Source organism: Hippichthys cyanospilos, chromosome 11 (genome assembly GCF_059441005.1).
Source record: "Hippichthys cyanospilos isolate Australia breed blue-spotted pipefish chromosome 11, RoL_Hcya_1.0, whole genome shotgun sequence".
Classification (NCBI taxonomy): Eukaryota; Metazoa; Chordata; class Actinopteri; order Syngnathiformes; family Syngnathidae; genus Hippichthys; species Hippichthys cyanospilos.
In genome coordinates this window covers 7,892,323-7,911,940 of record NC_142379.1, presented here as the reverse complement: position 1 = coordinate 7,911,940, position 19,618 = coordinate 7,892,323, and the positions used below count along the sequence as shown (strand labels likewise).

Below are 19,618 nucleotides of genomic sequence, written 5' to 3'. Positions count from 1 at the left end.
TTTTTTTTTATAACACATTGTGTAAAACTACAAATGTCCGCAATGTAGCACTTTATAGTACATTCAGAAATGTTGAATTACAAACATAAAATAGATCTAATGTTGAAACGACATTTTGTATATCACGCGAATATGGAATGAATAAATTAGGGATGCAAAAAGCGTCAAAAAGACCGGTAAATTTATACAGTATAAGTGGGAGTGCGTGGATGCTTTAAAAGGTTGAAAAGTGATGACCATTTATTTGCAAACAGCATCTTCGATTAACAGCAGTAAAAGTAAAATGACGGCAGGACCCAAATCAATGCCCTCACATCGCCACGTGCAAGTATAAATAGTTTAATGGGCAGGATACATAATCGGAGGCGAAACATTAGAATTGAGAAGGTATGTCCTCAGACCCAAAGTTGATCGTTCACCACAAGGTGTCCCTCTAAGCATAAAAAAATATTTGGAGCGGTATGCTTGGCAAGACAAATTGCATTCACGTCATCATGTATTATTATTATTATTACGATCAATTTTTACATTCAATGTGTTGCTACTTCTTCCCAACGCCTTCAGAATCAGCTCTTGTATATTTAAAACAGCACAATATAGTTTTTATTTGTATTTATTAATTAAAAAAATAAAGTATTACCAATCATATTTTAGATTCACTACAATAAACGAATTCAATGAGATCCACGCATGAAGCAGGGAGAAGATGAATGTAGATACATTATTGAAAAGTCATTTTTAAGGAGGGCTTCGGAAAAAAAAGAGAGAAATCTTGAACATGGTGGGCTAGAAGTCGCACAGCACTTGTAGTTTACTGGCATAGGATTTATTCGCCACTTGCTCAGAGGCAACAGTTACGTCCGTAAAGAGGATGGCAAATTAACTAAAAAATTCCATGTTATTTATTTAGTTAATTGTATATTGATATAGAATGTTTCTCGATGAGTGATAGCATTCTACTATACTGTAAAGAAGAGATTTGGAGTACCTTGTTAATACGAGTTCAGTTCCTACTCAGTGATGCTGTGAAAGTGGGTTCAAATGGATGCCCGTCTCAATGTGTGGCACAGATTAGTATCAGATGGGCCAGGCTCCAGCACCTGTAACCTTGAACTGAACAAGTGTTGTAGAGGATATATATATATATATATATATATATTATATATATATATATAGTGAAAAAAATAGGATGGAAGAGCACGGCACAAGGATGTGATGCAAGAAATAAAAACAATGGGGGTTTATGTGGGTTGGGGAGGATTTACAGAGCACATCCAGCGGTGGCGGGGAGCATAACAGTGGATGAGCATTGTTACAATGGCCTGCAGCGCTCTAAAGCTATGTTTGCACCAGCGAGAAGCGTTTCGTTTCATTATGAGCTGCTGTATGGATGGGGGTGGCATTGGGATGCTAGGTGAATGCGTGTTGAAACTGGTGGATTAAATTACACAAAGGAGTCTGGTTATGTCTGTAGACAAGAAATAAAGGGCATATGTGATATTTCCATTGTGTAGGGATGCAATCTAAACCATCTGTGAGACTATATGGACATAAATAAACTATAGTTAGTTGAACATGTTCCCTAATTAATAGTTTACATATTTAGACAGAAAGAGGCCAAGATGTGTGAGTGTGTTCTTACACTCTAGTTGTATATATATATATATATATATATATATATATATATATATATATATATATATGTGTGTGTGTGTATGTTTTTGTGTGTGTGTGTAAATACCTTTGTAACAAGGACCATTTTTGGACCCTACGGGTTATTGCGTGACACAGACATTGCTTAAAAAGGAAAAATGCATTGAAATCAGTGATGTCATGCATGATCTCCCAAAGAGCTGGATTCATGGGAGAGAAGTGTCTTCTTTTCTGTCATCCTTGACACCAGGCCTTCCTCCAAAAGTCTTCACCTCACTGTGCGTGCAGATACACTCACGCCTGCTTGTTGCCATTCCTGAGCAAGCTCTGCACTGGCGGTGGTTCGATCGCGCAATTGAAACACCTTCAGGAGATGATCCTGGCGCTTGCTGGACTTTCCTGGGCGCCCTGGAGCCTGTTTGGCAAGAACTGAACCTCTCTCCTTGGAATTCTTGATAACTCAATAGATGGTTGACTGATTGAGGTGCAATCTTACTCGCTGTTATACAATTCCCTGTTGGGCCTTTTTGTGCAACGCAATGATGGCTACACGTGTTTCCTTTCAGGTGACTAACAGATGAGGAACAATGATGTCATTCACCATCTTCCTTTTAAAGTGTCCCGTCACTCATTAATGACAGATTAATCGCCATCCTCGTCAACACCCGCACCTGTGTTAATGCGTGTGACACCCGTTTGTCATTGAAATGGCATTAGCTGGTCCTTTAGAGGCAGGGCTGAAATGCTGTAGAAAAACGCTTTTGGTGATAAAGTTCATTTTCAAGGCAAAGATGGAGTTTGCAATTACTGTACTTGCAATTTAGCTGATCACTCTTCAAAAAATTCTAGAGTATATGCAAACTGCCATTATAAAAACTGAAACAACAGTCTTTGTGAAAATTAATAGTTGGTCATTCTCAAAAATATGGCCATGACGTATTATTTGTTTCAACACTTTTATGACGTGGGCCTTTAATGGTTAAGGTGCTTCAAAGGTTAAAGGTTAAAAAAGCAATATGCTAAAACTTTTTCATCTTCTTGGTGGCTCTCTCCTGGATCACACAGTTAGTTGCAAGTACCTAAGAAGAAAACTGAAATACACTGCCTACACCGGTAGAACAAGTAAAAAACGGTGTGAGCGTAATACTTCAGACATGAACTATGCAGTTGAACTTGAATACAGTTTGCACTAAAAATAATGACATTAATGACTTCAAATTTCTCATAAAACCTTTGATACCAGTATTTTGCTTATCTGAAATAGTTTGCAATGGATGCATAAATGATTCTTCCATCTTTGATCCCTTCTCCAGATTTCCTCCTGTTCCACCCAAATTGTTTTTTCAAAAATGTTCCTTACTTGGATCGGGGTTTACACATCTGTGTTTATGAACTGTGAGCATTTTGACGCTCTATTGTGAGGCTACAATAATGTTGTAACGTATAATTAAAATGATTATACTACAATTGTTTCATTTTATTTTTGTCATAAGACAAGTTGAACCTTAAAAGCTACCGTAAAACCTGATTGTGTGCCCTGTGTAGGAAAATAAAACCTAAAAAAAAGATTTGATACTTTAAAAAGTTATATGATGAATAAAACACCGTTCACAATTCTGCATGCTTTTCACTGCAGCTAAGAGGCAACATTTGTTTTCACACGTTGCTTCATGATGAATCTATTGTCTTTTTTTATTGTTTTTGGGCGAGACAGAAAAGGTATTTTAATTTTAGTCTGGCTCACAGTTTTAGGACATAGCATGAGCCATTCCAAACCAAAAATATGATCGGCATTTGACTCTTGACAACATATTTAGGCATAAACATGTTTGTCACTACACATTGGTGTCCCAAACATTTTGCTTTTTATTTTTGTTTGACAGGTGCTGGTGTGGTTAGAAGTATACATATTTTGCTTTATTACTATTATGTACTGTAAATATTATAATACATGCAAACACTGTGCTTGAACATAGTCATGAACAATGACTCTCGTGGCAATATTATTCTCTAAATTATGTTCTGGCATGTTGCGAATATTGAATTTATTTACACCCCCACACTCCAAGACGTCTGGCAGACTGTGATTATAAGTATTAATTACACTTTTCACCCATTGGCCAATCACGGTAGTCATTCATTCCACTAGCGTCACCTTCATTGACCTGCCTTCTTATTCTTTTGTGTTCGACCCCTTTCTTCTTCTTTTGGATTCACATTGTCTCAAATTTTAGAGAAAAACACAAATTAAAATGTGGGAGCTGAGCTCAAATTAAAAATAATCTTAAAGACTTAGATGACATGTAAACTTTATTTCATTTTTAAAGATGGCAATGTGCAATTACAGTATATATACACAACACCACAGAGTCTTTGTCACATGGAATTGCATTACAGTAGAATACATAACACAATGCTTTATTCTACCTGTTGCAATAAACACCCATCAACTTGACTCTACCGTCTAATGATAATAACAAAATTAATATTTACATAGAAATCCCATTTTATCAAAAGGGGTATATTTATGCTTTTTACCATTCCCAAAACATATACATGACTTCCTCAAACATTTCATTTGGTCGAAAATGAATGAAAACAACTACTAATAATTTGGCACATATAATATGACAAGTATACTGATATGAGCTACGATACTATTTAAGCTTTCGCAAAAGATCGTTAAATAAGGTAGTTGTACTTAAGGCAGAAATTCGTTAATAATACAGTAGAACTGTCACTGTAGCATACTAAATTACATTAAAGTAATTGTAATATCCTCCTGAGGGCCAGCCCATTCGTTTTGTTGCATTCTAAATTTTGTTTGTGCAAAAAGCCAGGACGTCCCCTACTGAGCACACTAGGACTTAGTAGGGTAGCTTGAATGAGACAAAAGATACAGACTAAATAGAAACGTCCACTACAGTGGACAAATAAATATGCTGGGTCTTGGGAGAAAAGATTTCTATTCCACCCGGTTGTATAGTAAAAATAGCGTTGCTCATGATCCAAAAGTGGGTCGTGAACTGTTTGACAGTTATAAATGAGCAAAACGTATACACTTGATTAATGGTAAAAGGTAAAATTAATGAAGGAATTCAGGGCCTTTTTTTTGTTTTGTTTTTTTCCGTGACTGCCTTGCACATTCTTCAGTCCAGACTTCTCATACACCCATTGTGCACAATTGAGCACAACCGCTAAAGAGGTGTGACTCATTGAGGCTAGCTGTAATGGCATTTTCCTGAGTCTTGTGAATGTCATCTTTTTGAAAATAATAGTTCACTTTAAATTTGAATTTAAATTTAAGTAGATCGCGGGAGATTGGCTCCTGGACAAATTGATTTTGGGGTAAAAAAATGTGGGTTTAGCTAGGTAAATGGTTTTGGCACACACACCAATATTAACCTGGGCTTCTATTGCCACCTGTAGCATAGCGAGACTGATTGCCATTCCAGAAACAGCTATACGTGAATAAAATCACATTGCAATGTTTTTTTTCCTATTTTCAGAGTATTTTAAGTGAAAACCAAATGCAAGTTGTCAGTTACAGCTGAAACGCAAGATGACTGCTCTCTTGCTTCCTGGCAATCTGTGTTACGATATACATCCATTGGTTAGGGCCTGGTTCATCAACTGTCTGTTTTATCAATGTGCAATATGCCACTGACTTAGTACAACCTCTGGAGTGCGCTAAAAGAAAAGAAAAAACGTATGGTTGAATGCACGCAACATGGATTTGACCAAGCATGCCCACATTTTAGGGTTTACCCGTCCGAAGTGCATTTCTGGCAGGAGGGTGCGTAAATAACAGAATTGAGTGGATGGGAGGATGCGGACAGCCATAAAAGTGCACACACGTGCTCCTTTAAAAGAATTTAGCCCCAAGTGTCTGCACGAAACACACCATTTAAAAACAAATATAAAACAACACACACCCCTAATACAAATGCCCAACCCATGCAATATACACGTGAATGATAATGATCCATTATAACTGCTGTAAATCTTTTAACTGTACTGTATATCAAGATGCTGTAAATTGAGACAAACGCACATGTATAGTGGACTGTGTCATTGTTAGGATTATACTGTATAATCACCGTATAGACACATCCAGGTAGTAATTTGATATGATTGCAAAATGTCCATAACTATACTAACTGGTATCACAAGGTCAAATGTTATTTAGTTAGGCAAGTTAATTGTCTGCTGATGACAAATTGTTGTGATAGCGCTCATCCATTTCTTATTTGGTTAGTACATGCATAGGTATTAGGGCCCAAAAATTGTCCTTACAGAATACAAATCATTGATTTGTAACCTGGGCCAAATACAGCCCATAATACACCAACATATACCATCAAGATATACAGAACAATAATAGCAACTTTCCCTATACAACTGGATCACACGTTGAATTTAAGTTGTTACTCCAACGTAACAAACAACGAAGTTTCAAAGAAACCAGAAACTGAGCACCTAAACTTTGTGCAGATTGAAAAAAGAGATTCTAAATCTGACATTTTTCATTCGCACAACCTTAGATGCTTTACGTAACAGGACTGGATTCATGAGAGAAGACGCTATTATGGTCTCTATCACAAACCAAGCCTGTTCATACTCAGAACATTACTGTCGGGTCTAAACTGAATTGACATGTTGAGGCTTAGGCGTTCATACCCCAGCTCCCCTGTGGAAAAAAACAGACGGAAACTTGAGGTTAGACACAGGCAGTACAAAGAGATGAAAAACCTTCTTCGGCTGTTGTATAACTAGCATGATTGATACCATTAGTATGCTGCCTAACTTGAATGCGTACCTTCTCAGTTTTTGCAAAGTACAAATCAAAATCATCGCGTATCCGTAGCCATAGAATTTGGACTTTTCATTTGAGAAAAGTAAATAGCAAACAAAAACAGCAAACAAATTGCAAAAGAACAAAGGTGCATGTTTTTGAAGAAATACGAAGGGTGTATGCCACATAAAAGAGGCTGACGCAAACATAATTGAGCTACAGTGTGACTCATGACAAAACATTAATTAACATAATGGTGACCAACCCAAGCAGAGACACGGCATGTTTGTTTGTTATTCAATTGGCCTGCCTTTTAGCAAGTCTCTGCTAGCTATTTGCTGTCTGACAGGACTACTATGAGAACCACAAAGACAAAGTGTGTAAAACAAATAAGTTCCGTGCTTTTCTTCATACAGTAATTGTACTGTATGAAGAAAAGCACGGAACTTATTTTCAATCGTCTCACCTCAGACTCTGACTCAGAGGGATCAAGTTTCTGATCAGCAAATGGGGAGTCTCTAATGGTGACAACAGACTTCCAAGTCTCGTTTGAAAAACACCTGGAGCGTCATTTCAGCTCATGCTAATATTGACAAGGTTGATAGGTTGGTAGAAACTTCCTTTGTGCAAAGTAAACTTCAGAGTAATACCCCTCCACCCACTTATACTCTGAAGCCAATTTTTGGAAAGATCCACCAAAACAAGTGAAAACTCAAAATATGGCCACGTTCAAGTAGGGACAATAATTGATCAGACTTGAACTGCTTGAACTGTGCTTGAACTGTAACAGCCCAAATTTTTTAATTCATATTGCATGTTCAGTGCCGTTGTGCAGTACAATGTAATAGAGACTGAGTTCTAATCCTTTTTTAAGCTGGATCAGGTTACCAAAATAAATAGACATAGCTGGAGTGTAACTAACATACATAGTAGCTTAACCCTAGTGCGGTATTTTATGATATCCTTTGATCTTTACATCAAAGGCATTTCACATCAAAGGGAATTGAAAGAAGATTCTAGGGAGCTGAAATTGCACCCAGAACATGTTCAACGTGGTACGGTCACTAAGGCCTTGTCTACACGTAACTAGGGTTATTTAACCCCACATAGTCCATCCATGGTTTTCTTTGAAAAATTTGCTACTTCACAGAGCGATTTTATTCATTTACATGCATGCAAAGCTGTTCAATGGCAGTAGTGTGGATCTGGAGAAATTGGCAAATCTCCACTCTGGCTGGAGTTTTTGCGACCTTCAATTTTGATTTAAAAAAAAAAGCCCATGAACATATAGCAGACAGGGCAACCTGGACACAATTACCGCATGTTTGCAAGAACCCGACTACGTGTCAACTTTACCTTAGATATCCCATTTTCAGGAGTGTGCCATCCCTTGCCTAGTACTAACTAGCAGAAAAGTGTGAACAGGAACTTTTCCCGAGCTGTTGCATGAGAGTAGCGAAGTCTGCCTATCTGCGAGTGGGCTTTTGTTATGTCTTGTATTGTGCAAAGCTTTGCTGAATTGAATAAACAGCAAACCGGGACAGCGGCTCACCGACAGTCCTGAAGCAAACACGAGAGTGTGAGCTTGGCTGTTCCTCGCGAGTAAGAAAAGTCAATCTTGGCTGGTCTGAGTTTACTATTTTACAGTCTAGCATTTGGGCTTGTTGCAGTCATCTTTATAGATTTCTCTGACAATTCCCAAGCCCTTTTTGAGTTACTTAACTTTGTGTTATAGTTTTCAGATGTACGGGTACTGCTTTGTGAGATAATTTTGATTCAGTTGTTAGCCTACAACTACACTCAGACGTAACTCATACTACAGTTGCTTTAACAAACAGGAGATCATATTCTGTCTTTTACCGGTGTACATTCTTTGGACTAGTAGTACAAACCATGACATGAGAGTAGCTGGCCATTTGTAGCAGACACTCCAGGGTCTCCAGGAGTTGTTCCTTGCGAAGCATGTGGAGTCTAGTGTGATTGAAGCTCTTGCTTGATTCCAACTGCTGCAATGTTGCCTTGAGGGCCACTGAAGCACACTGAAGAACACTCATTCCTACAAGCACATACAGTACATAGTTGAATGATTGGACATGCAACAGTGGTTAAAAATTATGACTTGTTGAGAAATTGTAGTTCGCGTACAGAGAAAAAAGTAATTACAATAAATGCACATGTACTGTCGTGTAATGTATTCTTCGAAAACAGAAGCAAGAATGTCAACACGGCCGCTTTACGCTGTCATTGTAACTGTTTTTGGTTTGTCAAATTAAATGAGAAATTTCGTGCTGTACTTTGTATCCAAAGCGAGAATCACTTTTATTGTCACATGTAGTAACATGATAGAGACCACTGACAACCACTGCTTGAATATTAGCCATATGCAGACATAGTGCAACTTGAACTCACTTACTGTATATTAGGATTCCTAACTATTCTTTTTTCTGTATCCGCATAACCTTATCTTAAAGGCATCCAAACATGTTTTAACTGTTGCCAAATGCACTATCTGGATTAGACATGAATGAACTACATTTCATTCACAATAATCACATTCATTACTTGCTCAAATGGGTTACAACTTGACAGAGATTTCAACACGATTGTTTCTGACCAAATTCTAATGTTAATGTGAATCTTGAATAAATGCCTAGGCACCACATAAACTAGTGAGTCTGTAGCTATATTAAATTTGTGAAAACCAATCAGCTCCCCCCTTGTTTTATTGTACAGGTGTTTCTTGCTGTTTCATTAGTTTCGTTTGTATTTAATTTAGTATTTAGTTAGCCAGTCAAATGTAACAAACATGTAAATGTATTTTCAAAAGCTATTTGAATAAAAGTTTTGTTGTTTACACCTCGAAAATATGGCATGGCTTTGCAACGATGGAAAGATATCGCTACCAGGGTGACAACAGTTGAGAACTACTGCTATAGATTATCCCAACAAAAAAAACAGTCAAATGCTAAAGGTTTACAAGTGTAAAATTATTGATTGAAAGCAACATTTGAAAGAAAAATACAAATTCCTCTCTCATCAATGTCTTCACTGCATTTTCCAAATTATTTTGCAGCTAATTTGATGAATAGTGGAAAATATTTGGCAACACATGAAAGTTTCTGGGCTAATCAAATTTTGAGTCATTTAACTCAGTTTTTTAAATGAACTTTTATGAGGTGTAAATACACTTTTTGCATTATCATAACAGACTAAAACATTGTATTGCCACTTTAATGCATTTTGTGACTGAGCAATATTGTATGAACTAACCTATTACTTGCTAATAGTAACTAGAAAGTTATGTTTTAAGACTCGTCCCCTACAGATTCATTTTATTCATTACATTAACCTTCTACCTATACAGGTAGTAAAAACAAATACGAAGCTGCACTCAAACGATAAAATACCAATTTGTCATGACAATGTATTTTTCCTAAAACATTCAAGCACATAAGCAAAGAAGTTCTACTGCAGGGTTTCCGATTACATAAACACAACAGGACTTACCATAATTATCAGTGGCTTCCACATCTACGTACACACCCTCCATCATGACACGTTTCAGAACCTAAAAGAAAGTAAGCGCAATGAGTCACCTAGTTTAGTTGCTTTGAAAAGCCACACGCAAGGTGATTGAGCTCAATTAAACCTTGTGACTGACTTTAGCGACAGTACTGAATCTAAAATACAAAGTACACACCCTGGACTGCTTAAGAATATTTACAGTAGACACCGACTTTTCATCTGAAACAACATTTTTAGGGTAATTCCAATGATATACGAGTGTTGAATTAATACATGATGCTAATATATAAAATAAGCTTTACTGTGTGTAGTATTGATATCAGTGTCTTGGTTTGGTGAACTTTTGACCTGATCTTGTAAATTTTGTTTAGCAGTTTTAGTCTGCATTTCAAAGTGCTCTCCAAACACACTCAGCTGGAAACTCAGCAGGTAGCTGGAATGTAATGAAACATTTGGAATCTCAGAGTAGGGTTAGGGCGTCATAATGAATTTCTGAACGCACCCGAAAGGCCTCTTTATATTCACCGCCTGTTTGAATGTCACTGGCAATTTACCTGCAGTACGCTCGCACGCAACCCGCACACTTTGATTTGTAAATATGCTGCAGTTCCCCTATAAGTCGGGGGTGTCGCTATTACTGTTATTGGCTAGGACACGATGGTGAAGTATTCCCTCGATATTTCAAGGTCAATTCTGGGAGCTGTTTTTTGTTTGCGTGTTAAAGAAATAAAGTTGAGACCGTATAAATTGACCTGCCAGAACAAGTACACCTAGATGACACGTTTATTTGTTTCCCTTTCATCATGTTGATTTATGTGATCTTAACTTTGAAAAACGAAGCAAATCGTACAATCTGAAAAGAACGACTGTATGTGATAGGTCAGATCCAATATGCAAATTAGCCTCACTACATTTAAATTAATGTTGTATTGAAACGAAAATGATTATCTGTGCATTCAAATTTAAGACTTGTTTGTTATTGGCTTCTTCGTTGTTATGAAAAGGGGGCATCTGTTGATTTTGTATGTGTTCTACTGTGTTCTCTCCTTGGTTTGTGTGTTTGTGCCTTTTGGTTGGAATGAGTTGATTGTGTGAAGGTGGCGTCCTCACATTGGCTGGCTCTCCTGATTGCCGCCCTATTTAAACAGCCCCTCTCTGGTCAACTCACTACCAGAAATGTCACTTCTTCGAGAATAGTGTGGATTAGTTGTGACTCGGCTGTCTTTGTCCAATTGTGAATGATTGCAAATAGAGCAGTAATAGGAGGGAGACGCCATTTTTGTTTAACCATTTTTCTCCTGTTTTTGCGTTAGTTATATAGTTGAGTCAATTGTCATTTGTTTTCATTTTTGTTTGGCTAGCTAGTTAGGGATTTAGAAGATCTCCCCCCAAAGCAAATGAAAACTCCTATTTTGAATAGTACCTTCTAGTATCACGGGCTTTTTCTGGTGGTGAGAGGTTGGGGGGAGCACATATTTATGTTACATCCCAGTTACCCTAGGCTGGGTGTAACATTCATAACCAGTACATTTAGCGCTCATTCTCGTTACACTATTTCCACTTTGTAACTCAAATTCATTAGCTAAAAATGCATCTAGGCAGATGAAGATTGAGACACGTCTAATTACGTTTTACTCCACACAAGATTCTCACCTCAAGCACTTGGATGAAGCCTTTCTCAGCACTGAGGTGAAGGCAGGATTTTCCCGAGTTGTTTCTTTCACTGACACAAGCACCTAAATTGATCAGATCCTCGACTATCAAGCTGTAGTTGTTCTTGGCTGCCAGGTGGAGGGCAGTCTGGAAAAATAGCACACAACAATGGAACGTTGTCTTACTGTGTGTAATATTCACCTTTTAAATGAGTTGAATGCAAGTAAATAAGTAATGGATTAGGGTTAGGGTTAGGGCTAGGATTCATAAGATTTGTTGAGGAAACGTATCTGAACCATATATATACGTTTAGTAGAAGGTTTCTGCAGGGTGTTTAGATTTACTTAATAACTTTAAAACACAGACAGGTTACAGATGCACCGTACCATTCCATCAGAGTCTTTCAGGTCTAAGCTGTTTATTGCAGCCATCCGTTTTGCGATTGCGTAGGCCAGTGCCCTCCTGCCGTCGCATGCTACGGTATGGAGAGCTCTGGGGGGAGAGTGACATAAAGCCTTTAAGATGTTCTATAATGAAAAGAACAAACATTTAATTTTCTAAAAGAAACATTCACTGTACTACAGTTACACATTTTACACAATATGTTGAATGTGAAGTCCTTAGTTAATCAGTGCAAAACAGAAGATCCCATTAATCGCTATATTTGGAGTGTTCCCTCGCTATAACGCGGTTCACATTTTGAAGGCTTTTTTTTTTTTTTACAGATCTTTTTTCCTTGCCTACCTTCTATAAAGGTTTGAGAGCATTTAAACTGAGAGAATTGTGAGAAAATGTTCATTTCTGCCTGAGAAAAGGACATCAAGTGAGTGGAGACGGATTTTAAACCCACCTCCAAAAAAATACTAAATGAAAAAAATAAAAAAAATGAAAAGATTATAATGAACAAACATAATAACCATTAATAAAATATATTTTAAAAAAATGAAAAGACATTATAATATACAGTATATCATTAACAAAAAAAAACTCAATGAAAAACTGTATAAAGAACAACAAAATATAAATTAAAATGAAATAAATTAAAAGACTTACAGGAAATTAATTGAAAAAAAACCATGAAGAAAAATCAAAATTAAAAATGAAATAAATAAAAAAAAATACAGGAAATTTAATTAAAAAAACATGAACACACATAATAGAGAAGACAGACTGTGCAATAACTGAAAGAGCAATCAATGAAAAAAATCTACAAGAAATAATAGAAAAAAACTCAACTTGTATGGATTTGACATATTGCAGATATTTTTACAACTCTCCCCATAGTGTTAAATGAGGGAACACTGTATCTAAGCCTCAACCTCCCTTTTAATCTAATTGCTATGCATTCAAAAATGTGCTAATAAACTTCTTTATACATTTGTAGGACAGTTAAGAATGTTCAACTTACGTTCGGCCGTGTCGATCAGTGGCCAGCAAGGCTTCGTCAGAGATGTCCCTCAGCTGGATCTCCTCCTTCTGCAGCTGCGCCCAGAAGAAATCGGAGCTGCTCATTGCGTAGTTAGCGAACCAATTGTCTCCCGTCCACGTGGGCTGAAAACTGGTGGTCAGGGCACAGGGAGGGGGTGGGCTTTGCTGGTACTCTGCTGTCCTGGGTAAGTAGGTCGTGTAGGAGGGAGGGCTAGGGATGATATCATCAAACTCATCACTGTTGTAACCTGTACCTTAAATAGAGTAAAGGTGGAAATTGAGGTTATGAATTTGATTACTTAGCTTTATTATTTATTTGTTTTTTTTTTAATCTGTGACATGAGCCATTTTCCTAATATCAAAATAACAGATTAAATGAAATAAAGTCATCACTTTCATAGTTAAGAATGATTTGCAATTGTGTTAAATCTAGTATTTAATTTTTAACTTTATGTTTTTTCAGTGCTGAGCAGATATGTTTGTATGCATCGGGCTTCTTAAAATTGAATTATTGAGGAAAATAAAAAGGGTCAGTTTTTGGGACAATAAAATGCTCCACATTATAAACTGCATCAACAAAAATTTAACAGAAAAAACATTTTTCTCATGTAGAGGCCAAACCAAACTATGAGTCGCAGTTATTAAGACAGTTTTTTTTTTTTTTTTTTGTAATTTAAGTATCATTTAAGACATTTTTTTCCAAACTGCCTGTTTAAAGCAATGACATGTCTTGAACACAGATTAAAGATGGCTGAATGTAGAGGAATAAGACTACTGCAACAACACAACAGTAACATGCCCGATTGCATTAACTAGTATTCGTCTGTCCCCTTATCTTTACCGAGAAATTGCCCCTGTGTGGCTAGTAAAACAAAAACTGCAGATAAGCCACGCTGGACTATAATATGTGAGAAAAAAAAGTTGCATCGTATAGTTTCATTTATGGGATTGAAGAAAATAATTGACTGAACCCAGTTATTTGTCTACAATGTGTCTGACAAAAAAAGATCTAGTTAAGAAATGTTTAGGTGAGATTAAGAAGAGATTAATTATACCAATTAATATTATTCTTTTTTGAAAATTTGTTAACAGCACTAATTAAGTTACCATTTGTCTCAAAAGTGCTTTCTGGTGATACAGGTGATCTGGGAGAGGACATTTGGATTGGGGAAGTGTTTGTGGCGCCCGTCCTAAGATCCTCCTCCAACACCTCAACGATGATAGCCAGCTCCTCCAGGCTACTGCTGGGGTGTTTTTTCTGTGAGTGGTAGACAGCTAATATATTTGCGGCACCATAAATTTTACCAACATTCTTGACTTTCTTTTTCTCCAGGGCAACATGGAAAAATACTCATTCACCAACCTTGCTTGTTCGACTTCCTGCGCAAGTTTTAAATTTCTTCTTGTTTCCTGAAAGAGACATGTTAAATAAGATCTCCCAAGTTGTCAAAAAATAGGACTCAACAAAAGAAGTAATTGTACAAAGTCTCACAAAATTGGTCTTTACCTTGGACTCTTTTGCTGTGCGGGTTCTGCTTGTAAAAAGCAGAAAAGTAAGGGTTTTTTTTTTTGCATCAATTTTGATGAATTCAAAATTATTCTTGCATATTTAAGATAGACAATAGTTTTTTATACGACTCAGAATTTTGTCCTTTTCATGTCGTTTTTCTTTCAGCGGACAATAATATTTCATAGAATACGCCATCACAACCCGAACTCAATGTTTAAGAAAACAAAATTGTTATTTTAATGTATAAAATAAAATGCTTGAAAACTCAATCAAATGAGGTTTGGCTCTCAATATTACTCAATTTTCCCTTTAATGAAATGATTTCCAACAACAAGTTATGTACTTCATGTAAGTCTTCACATAACTGCTCAAGTTGCAGACAGATATAACCCAATTGACAGACAGGTTAACTGACAAATGGAAAACAGGTAGAAACAGGTTGATAGACAGAAAATAGACGGATTAAAAAAAAAATCCAGATTGTGCTCTGTTCTAGAGGAAGAACCAATACGGTGTCGATTGTCAGACAGGTTCCTAGTGTAAATTTTACAATAAAAAAAAATCCCAAGCAAGCATTTAGGAATGATCACATGGTACTCTTTTGACCATCTATCTGACTTGACAATCTATAGAAATATTTAGACTCCTAGTACTTTTTTCTTAATGGTTTTTGTTAGCTGTATTAAGCTCAATGACCCAAATCTGTACATTTTACATAGGGGTTCACAAAGCAGTTTTAATGGCATAGATATTTAAGTACTTAAACGGTGTTTTTGTGAAACAGCAAAGTGTGGAGCTTATTTTCTTCTTGAAAAGCCAGAAATAGGTTTTATTGGTGAAGGTTACCTGAAGATCTTGAGGGTCCTTGCCCTGGGCTATGCGAATGTTTCGAAGCAGATCCCTTACAGGCATCTTAACACGTACTCCGAGGTAGACCTTCTTGCTATCTCCACCGCAGTGCTTTGGAGCTAAAAATTGCGTGGTATGGAAATACATGCAAACTAGTCAAATCCTAGCTTTCTGTGTGGAGTGTGTCAATATTGTGTAAATACAGTATTTCATTTCAAAGTGAAGAAGCTTGGTATAGATTACTTGACTGTACCTGTTTCCCAGTCGCCCGCCTCCTGGGCGCTCTCGCTGAAGGCAGACGCATCAGAGTTGGCTGTTTGCGCCGCAACTCCCCGCGGCTCAGAAACTGGATGAGCACCGCTTCCGTGCCCTCGCTCCCTGCCCTCCAGTCTTTTATAACGTCCTCTCATCTTGTCCGACTATTGAAAAAGAAGACTTTTTTGAAGAACTTAGCGTGAGACAAAATGGAATCTTCTGTCAAATACCTAGAGAAACTCTGTGAGTCTAGATGTGATTGGCCCCCGCAGCTGGTACCCCAGTCCGTCTTGACATGACAGTTTGTTTCAAGTGCTGTACCTGCCTGGTAATCTGAGACGAACCACGCCTACTGATGACACAACCTGTGCATGCGTTTACGTAAACAAACCACAAAATGTTCTAATTCCTTCCATTCAAACGTCTAAAATAAGTCACATGTAAGTCGTTCTAAAAATATTAGCCTCAAACATATTGAAATTATAATATTCAATATTGACAACTCTAAAAATCTTTAAAAAAAAAATCACACCAAATTAACTCATCACTACTATTGATGGTCATTGAAATCCAAACTCAAATTTAACTGGGCAGGCAATGAATGAGGTATTTTGTTTATTTGTTTTTGTAGTTGTTCTGAATTTATTACCATCATTGTAGGAATAAACATGAGCTAATCCACTGCCAGCCCAGATAAAAATGATCTTTGACTTCGATAGCTGTCAGTGGAGCTCAACAAAAATAGCTTCTGCATCCGAAGCAAAGTACTGTACAAAAAAAGTTTAGAAACACCATCACATTCAATATTTTTATCTGCTTCCTCAACATTGTAAAAAAATACTGAGGTCTTCCAGACCATGCATATGGACCGTTTTATACATAAACCGTTTGTTTCAAATTTCAAATATCTACAATAAGTCACATGTATTCCCTAATAGAAAAATAAGGATATCAAAACTATGTAGATACCTGTATTCGATTATTTTTAGTCTATATTATATGATTGAATTTTTACAATAATAAAATAAATAAATAATAATAAATACATGCAAAGATTACATAGGTTGATCATTATCTCAGTTGTCATAACTTTAACTGTTTAACTGGCCAAATGTGTACATTATCAGATTTCATTAATACTTTTCTGCCTATGAACATCAAAAACCTTTACTTAGAGCAAGAATGTCTAATGCAGCCCTTCTACATAAAGTCTATGTTTCTTTTTTAAATGAAAGCAGTGAAAAGGCCTTCTCAGAATCCACATAATTTCTGAGAGAATGTCTACTGAATTTTATACATAAAAGCAAACAAAACAAATATCTACTATGAAACTTTGATGTGTTACGTATGTTCCAGATCTGCGCACAGAGGACCTTATCCACAAAAAATGAACTGCGGCCGCTGATGGCATCTTTAATTGCGTTGAATTTGCAATGACAGTTAGCTTCTATTCAAAAAGGATAGTGCACTGCTGACATGCACCAGCGCTAGCATGCCTCCAAACTTTGACAGATTGAGTACAATTTGGTCCTGTTTTTCCCTGATGGCCAACAAAACTGCTTGCCAAGGACATCATGGCAGAACAAGAAGCGTTTTGAATAAGGCATCCATCCATCCATCCATGAATTTTCTGAAGCTGCTTATCCCCACAAAGGTCACGCTTGCTGGTGCCTATCCTATAGGCAAAGGACACCCTGAACTGGTTTCCAGCCAATTGCAGGGCACACAAGGACAGACAACCATTCACACACTGTAATACACCTAAGGTCAATTTTGTATGTCCAATACACCTGCCATGCATGTTTTTGGAGTTTGGGAGGAAGCCGGCATGCCTGGAGAGAATCCAAGCGGGTTCGGGGAGAAAATAAAAACTTCACATAGGAAGGCCGGAGCCAGGTGGATTTGAAATTGGGGCCCTTTAACTGTGAGGCGGATGTGCAAGTCACGGCGCCACCGAGCCACCCACACCTAACACATTGCTTCTGAATTATGGTTTGCAAAGCTCACCCTAGGAAAGAAAAAACATTTTGCTTATCTAAACCCCCATTTAAGGGACCTGGAAACACTGGATTCCATATTTATTCAACAGGAAACGGTGTTCTCTATCCAGTCCGCTCAACATATTCGGTTGTAAAGTAAAAAAAACAAAATTAGCCTTAAAGGAAGAAAACCTTATATTGCACTAGTTCATAGTGCAGTATCTACCCATTTATGTTTTTTGTGTGAGTGTTTTTTTTTTAATGGTGCAATTTTACTGAAATGTGTGCTTGTCGATACTTTTTGCTTGTAGTAGTTTATTTGTTAGGCCATCAATCACACAGAAGTTGAAAAAAATTAAGTGCACTAACACTACAGCCGGAGCTGCTTCATTCACTCTTCTCTAAAATTGACCAGTAAACTATCAATCAATTTCAGTCAACTGATGAATCAACATCCAGCTAATTTGATGTAGATTTTAGTTTATTTTCAGGTCTATTTTTCAAAGTGTTGGTAAATTGTATAATGGGCTTTTTTTTAGACTTTGAAAACTGTCTGCTTATTTGAGGAACTCCACAAGCTTTTAAAGGTTTAAAGCACAATCTTGAAAGTATAAACATGTTAGGAAATAAAAGCACTTTGCAATGCTAAGTTACAATTGGACGGCACAGCACCGTGCAATCCAGAGACAAAACAATACAGTACATTATTAGACAGGCGATCGTTTTGGACCACCTCCTGAACACGTGGGATTGCAGAGGTAATTACTGAATCCTTAGAAGGTGTCTACACCTCAGACTGATCACAAATCAATCACAGGGCTGACACAGAGACCAAATCATACCATTCGTTCCTGAGCTACAGTCCCAGGTCAACATTGGAAAGCATATCGCATGCCAGATAGTGATTAGAGAACATGCCTATAGGGCTACAAGAAATAGCGCCCAAATAATTTAAATTCTCAGAGTGCACGCACAGGTTTTTAAACTTAAAGAGGTCTGCCACTGTATTCCTTGTCAAAGTGGTTGTGATTATGTAGGTAGGACTGATTCACCAAGATCTTTTAAAGACTTATTATTTTTGTTTTGTTCCAATGAAGAAAAAAACACACCCACAAAGAGGTTCAAATTGACAGCAAAATATGTAATATGCACAATTAACTATTATTACTATAGACAACAACTAAGTAAACTTGTTGGTCATATCATAAAATTAACAGCAAGGCAATTTTCAAACTACAAAACGACAACAATACCTAATTTATTTCAGGGATTTTTGTTGACTTCCTGGTTATTTCCCAGTGTTGAAAACCCCATATAAAACCTTACAGGAAACCAGTGTGTTCATTCTTAGCATGTTTGTTCATAACATTTGTTAGTGAAGTGCGATCTAACAGGTTAAACTTCTCTTGGAAGAGGAGTTTTATAACGATGGGTGTGTTAAATAAAGTCTTATCATTAGGAAGGAATTGCTGTGACTTATTAAAGAAAATCATGATCTATACATGATCTATACTGTATGTCACAGTAGGTTATGTAAACTGCCTATATTCCGTATATATACAGTAGAGCAGTTGTTCTCAAACTTTTGGAGTCAGGGACCCCTTTTAGACAGCAAATTTTCAAAGGAGCCCCATTGCAAATGTTTGTGGAAAAAAAACAACAGCAACAACAAAAATCATTTAAGCCTAACACATGTGCCCTTTTTATTCAGCACCATATTCAACTGGACAAGTATATTTGTTACTTTTCAGCTATACTAAATTTCGGAAAATAAAATTAACAAATTGCACTCCTTACAACAAACCGGGTCAATTTCCCGCAGAAATGATGCTGCCAATTATGTAGTCAAAAATACCATTCTGCAATAAAATGCTGTTTTAGCTTTATCTATTTGTTACCAAGCAATTGTGGACACAAAATGCCTTTTGACAAGTTTAAAAATGATTACTTTTTAAAAATTAATTACCCAAT

The 19,618-nt window shown here is 36.9% G+C and overlaps 1 protein-coding gene across 1 annotated transcript; it reads right to left on the bottom strand.

Annotated features, from left to right (window-relative positions):
• Positions 1 to 4,109: 4,109 nt before the first annotated feature.
• On the bottom strand, positions 4,110 to 15,938 carry LOC148415702 (uncharacterized). The gene is made up of 12 exons (XM_088427905.1): positions 15,899 to 15,938; positions 15,667 to 15,832; positions 15,411 to 15,532; positions 14,562 to 14,586; positions 14,418 to 14,464; positions 14,162 to 14,312; positions 13,035 to 13,308; positions 12,013 to 12,118; positions 11,627 to 11,773; positions 9,956 to 10,016; positions 8,341 to 8,504; positions 4,110 to 6,343 (listed from the first exon to the last, which is right to left on the bottom strand). Exons 2-12 carry the CDS (start codon positions 15,821 to 15,823, stop codon positions 6,320 to 6,322), a joined length of 1,278 nt encoding a protein of 425 aa, XP_088284031.1. The 5' UTR covers positions 15,824 to 15,832; positions 15,899 to 15,938; the 3' UTR covers positions 4,110 to 6,319.
• Between the last annotated feature and the right edge of the window lie 3,680 nt (positions 15,939 to 19,618).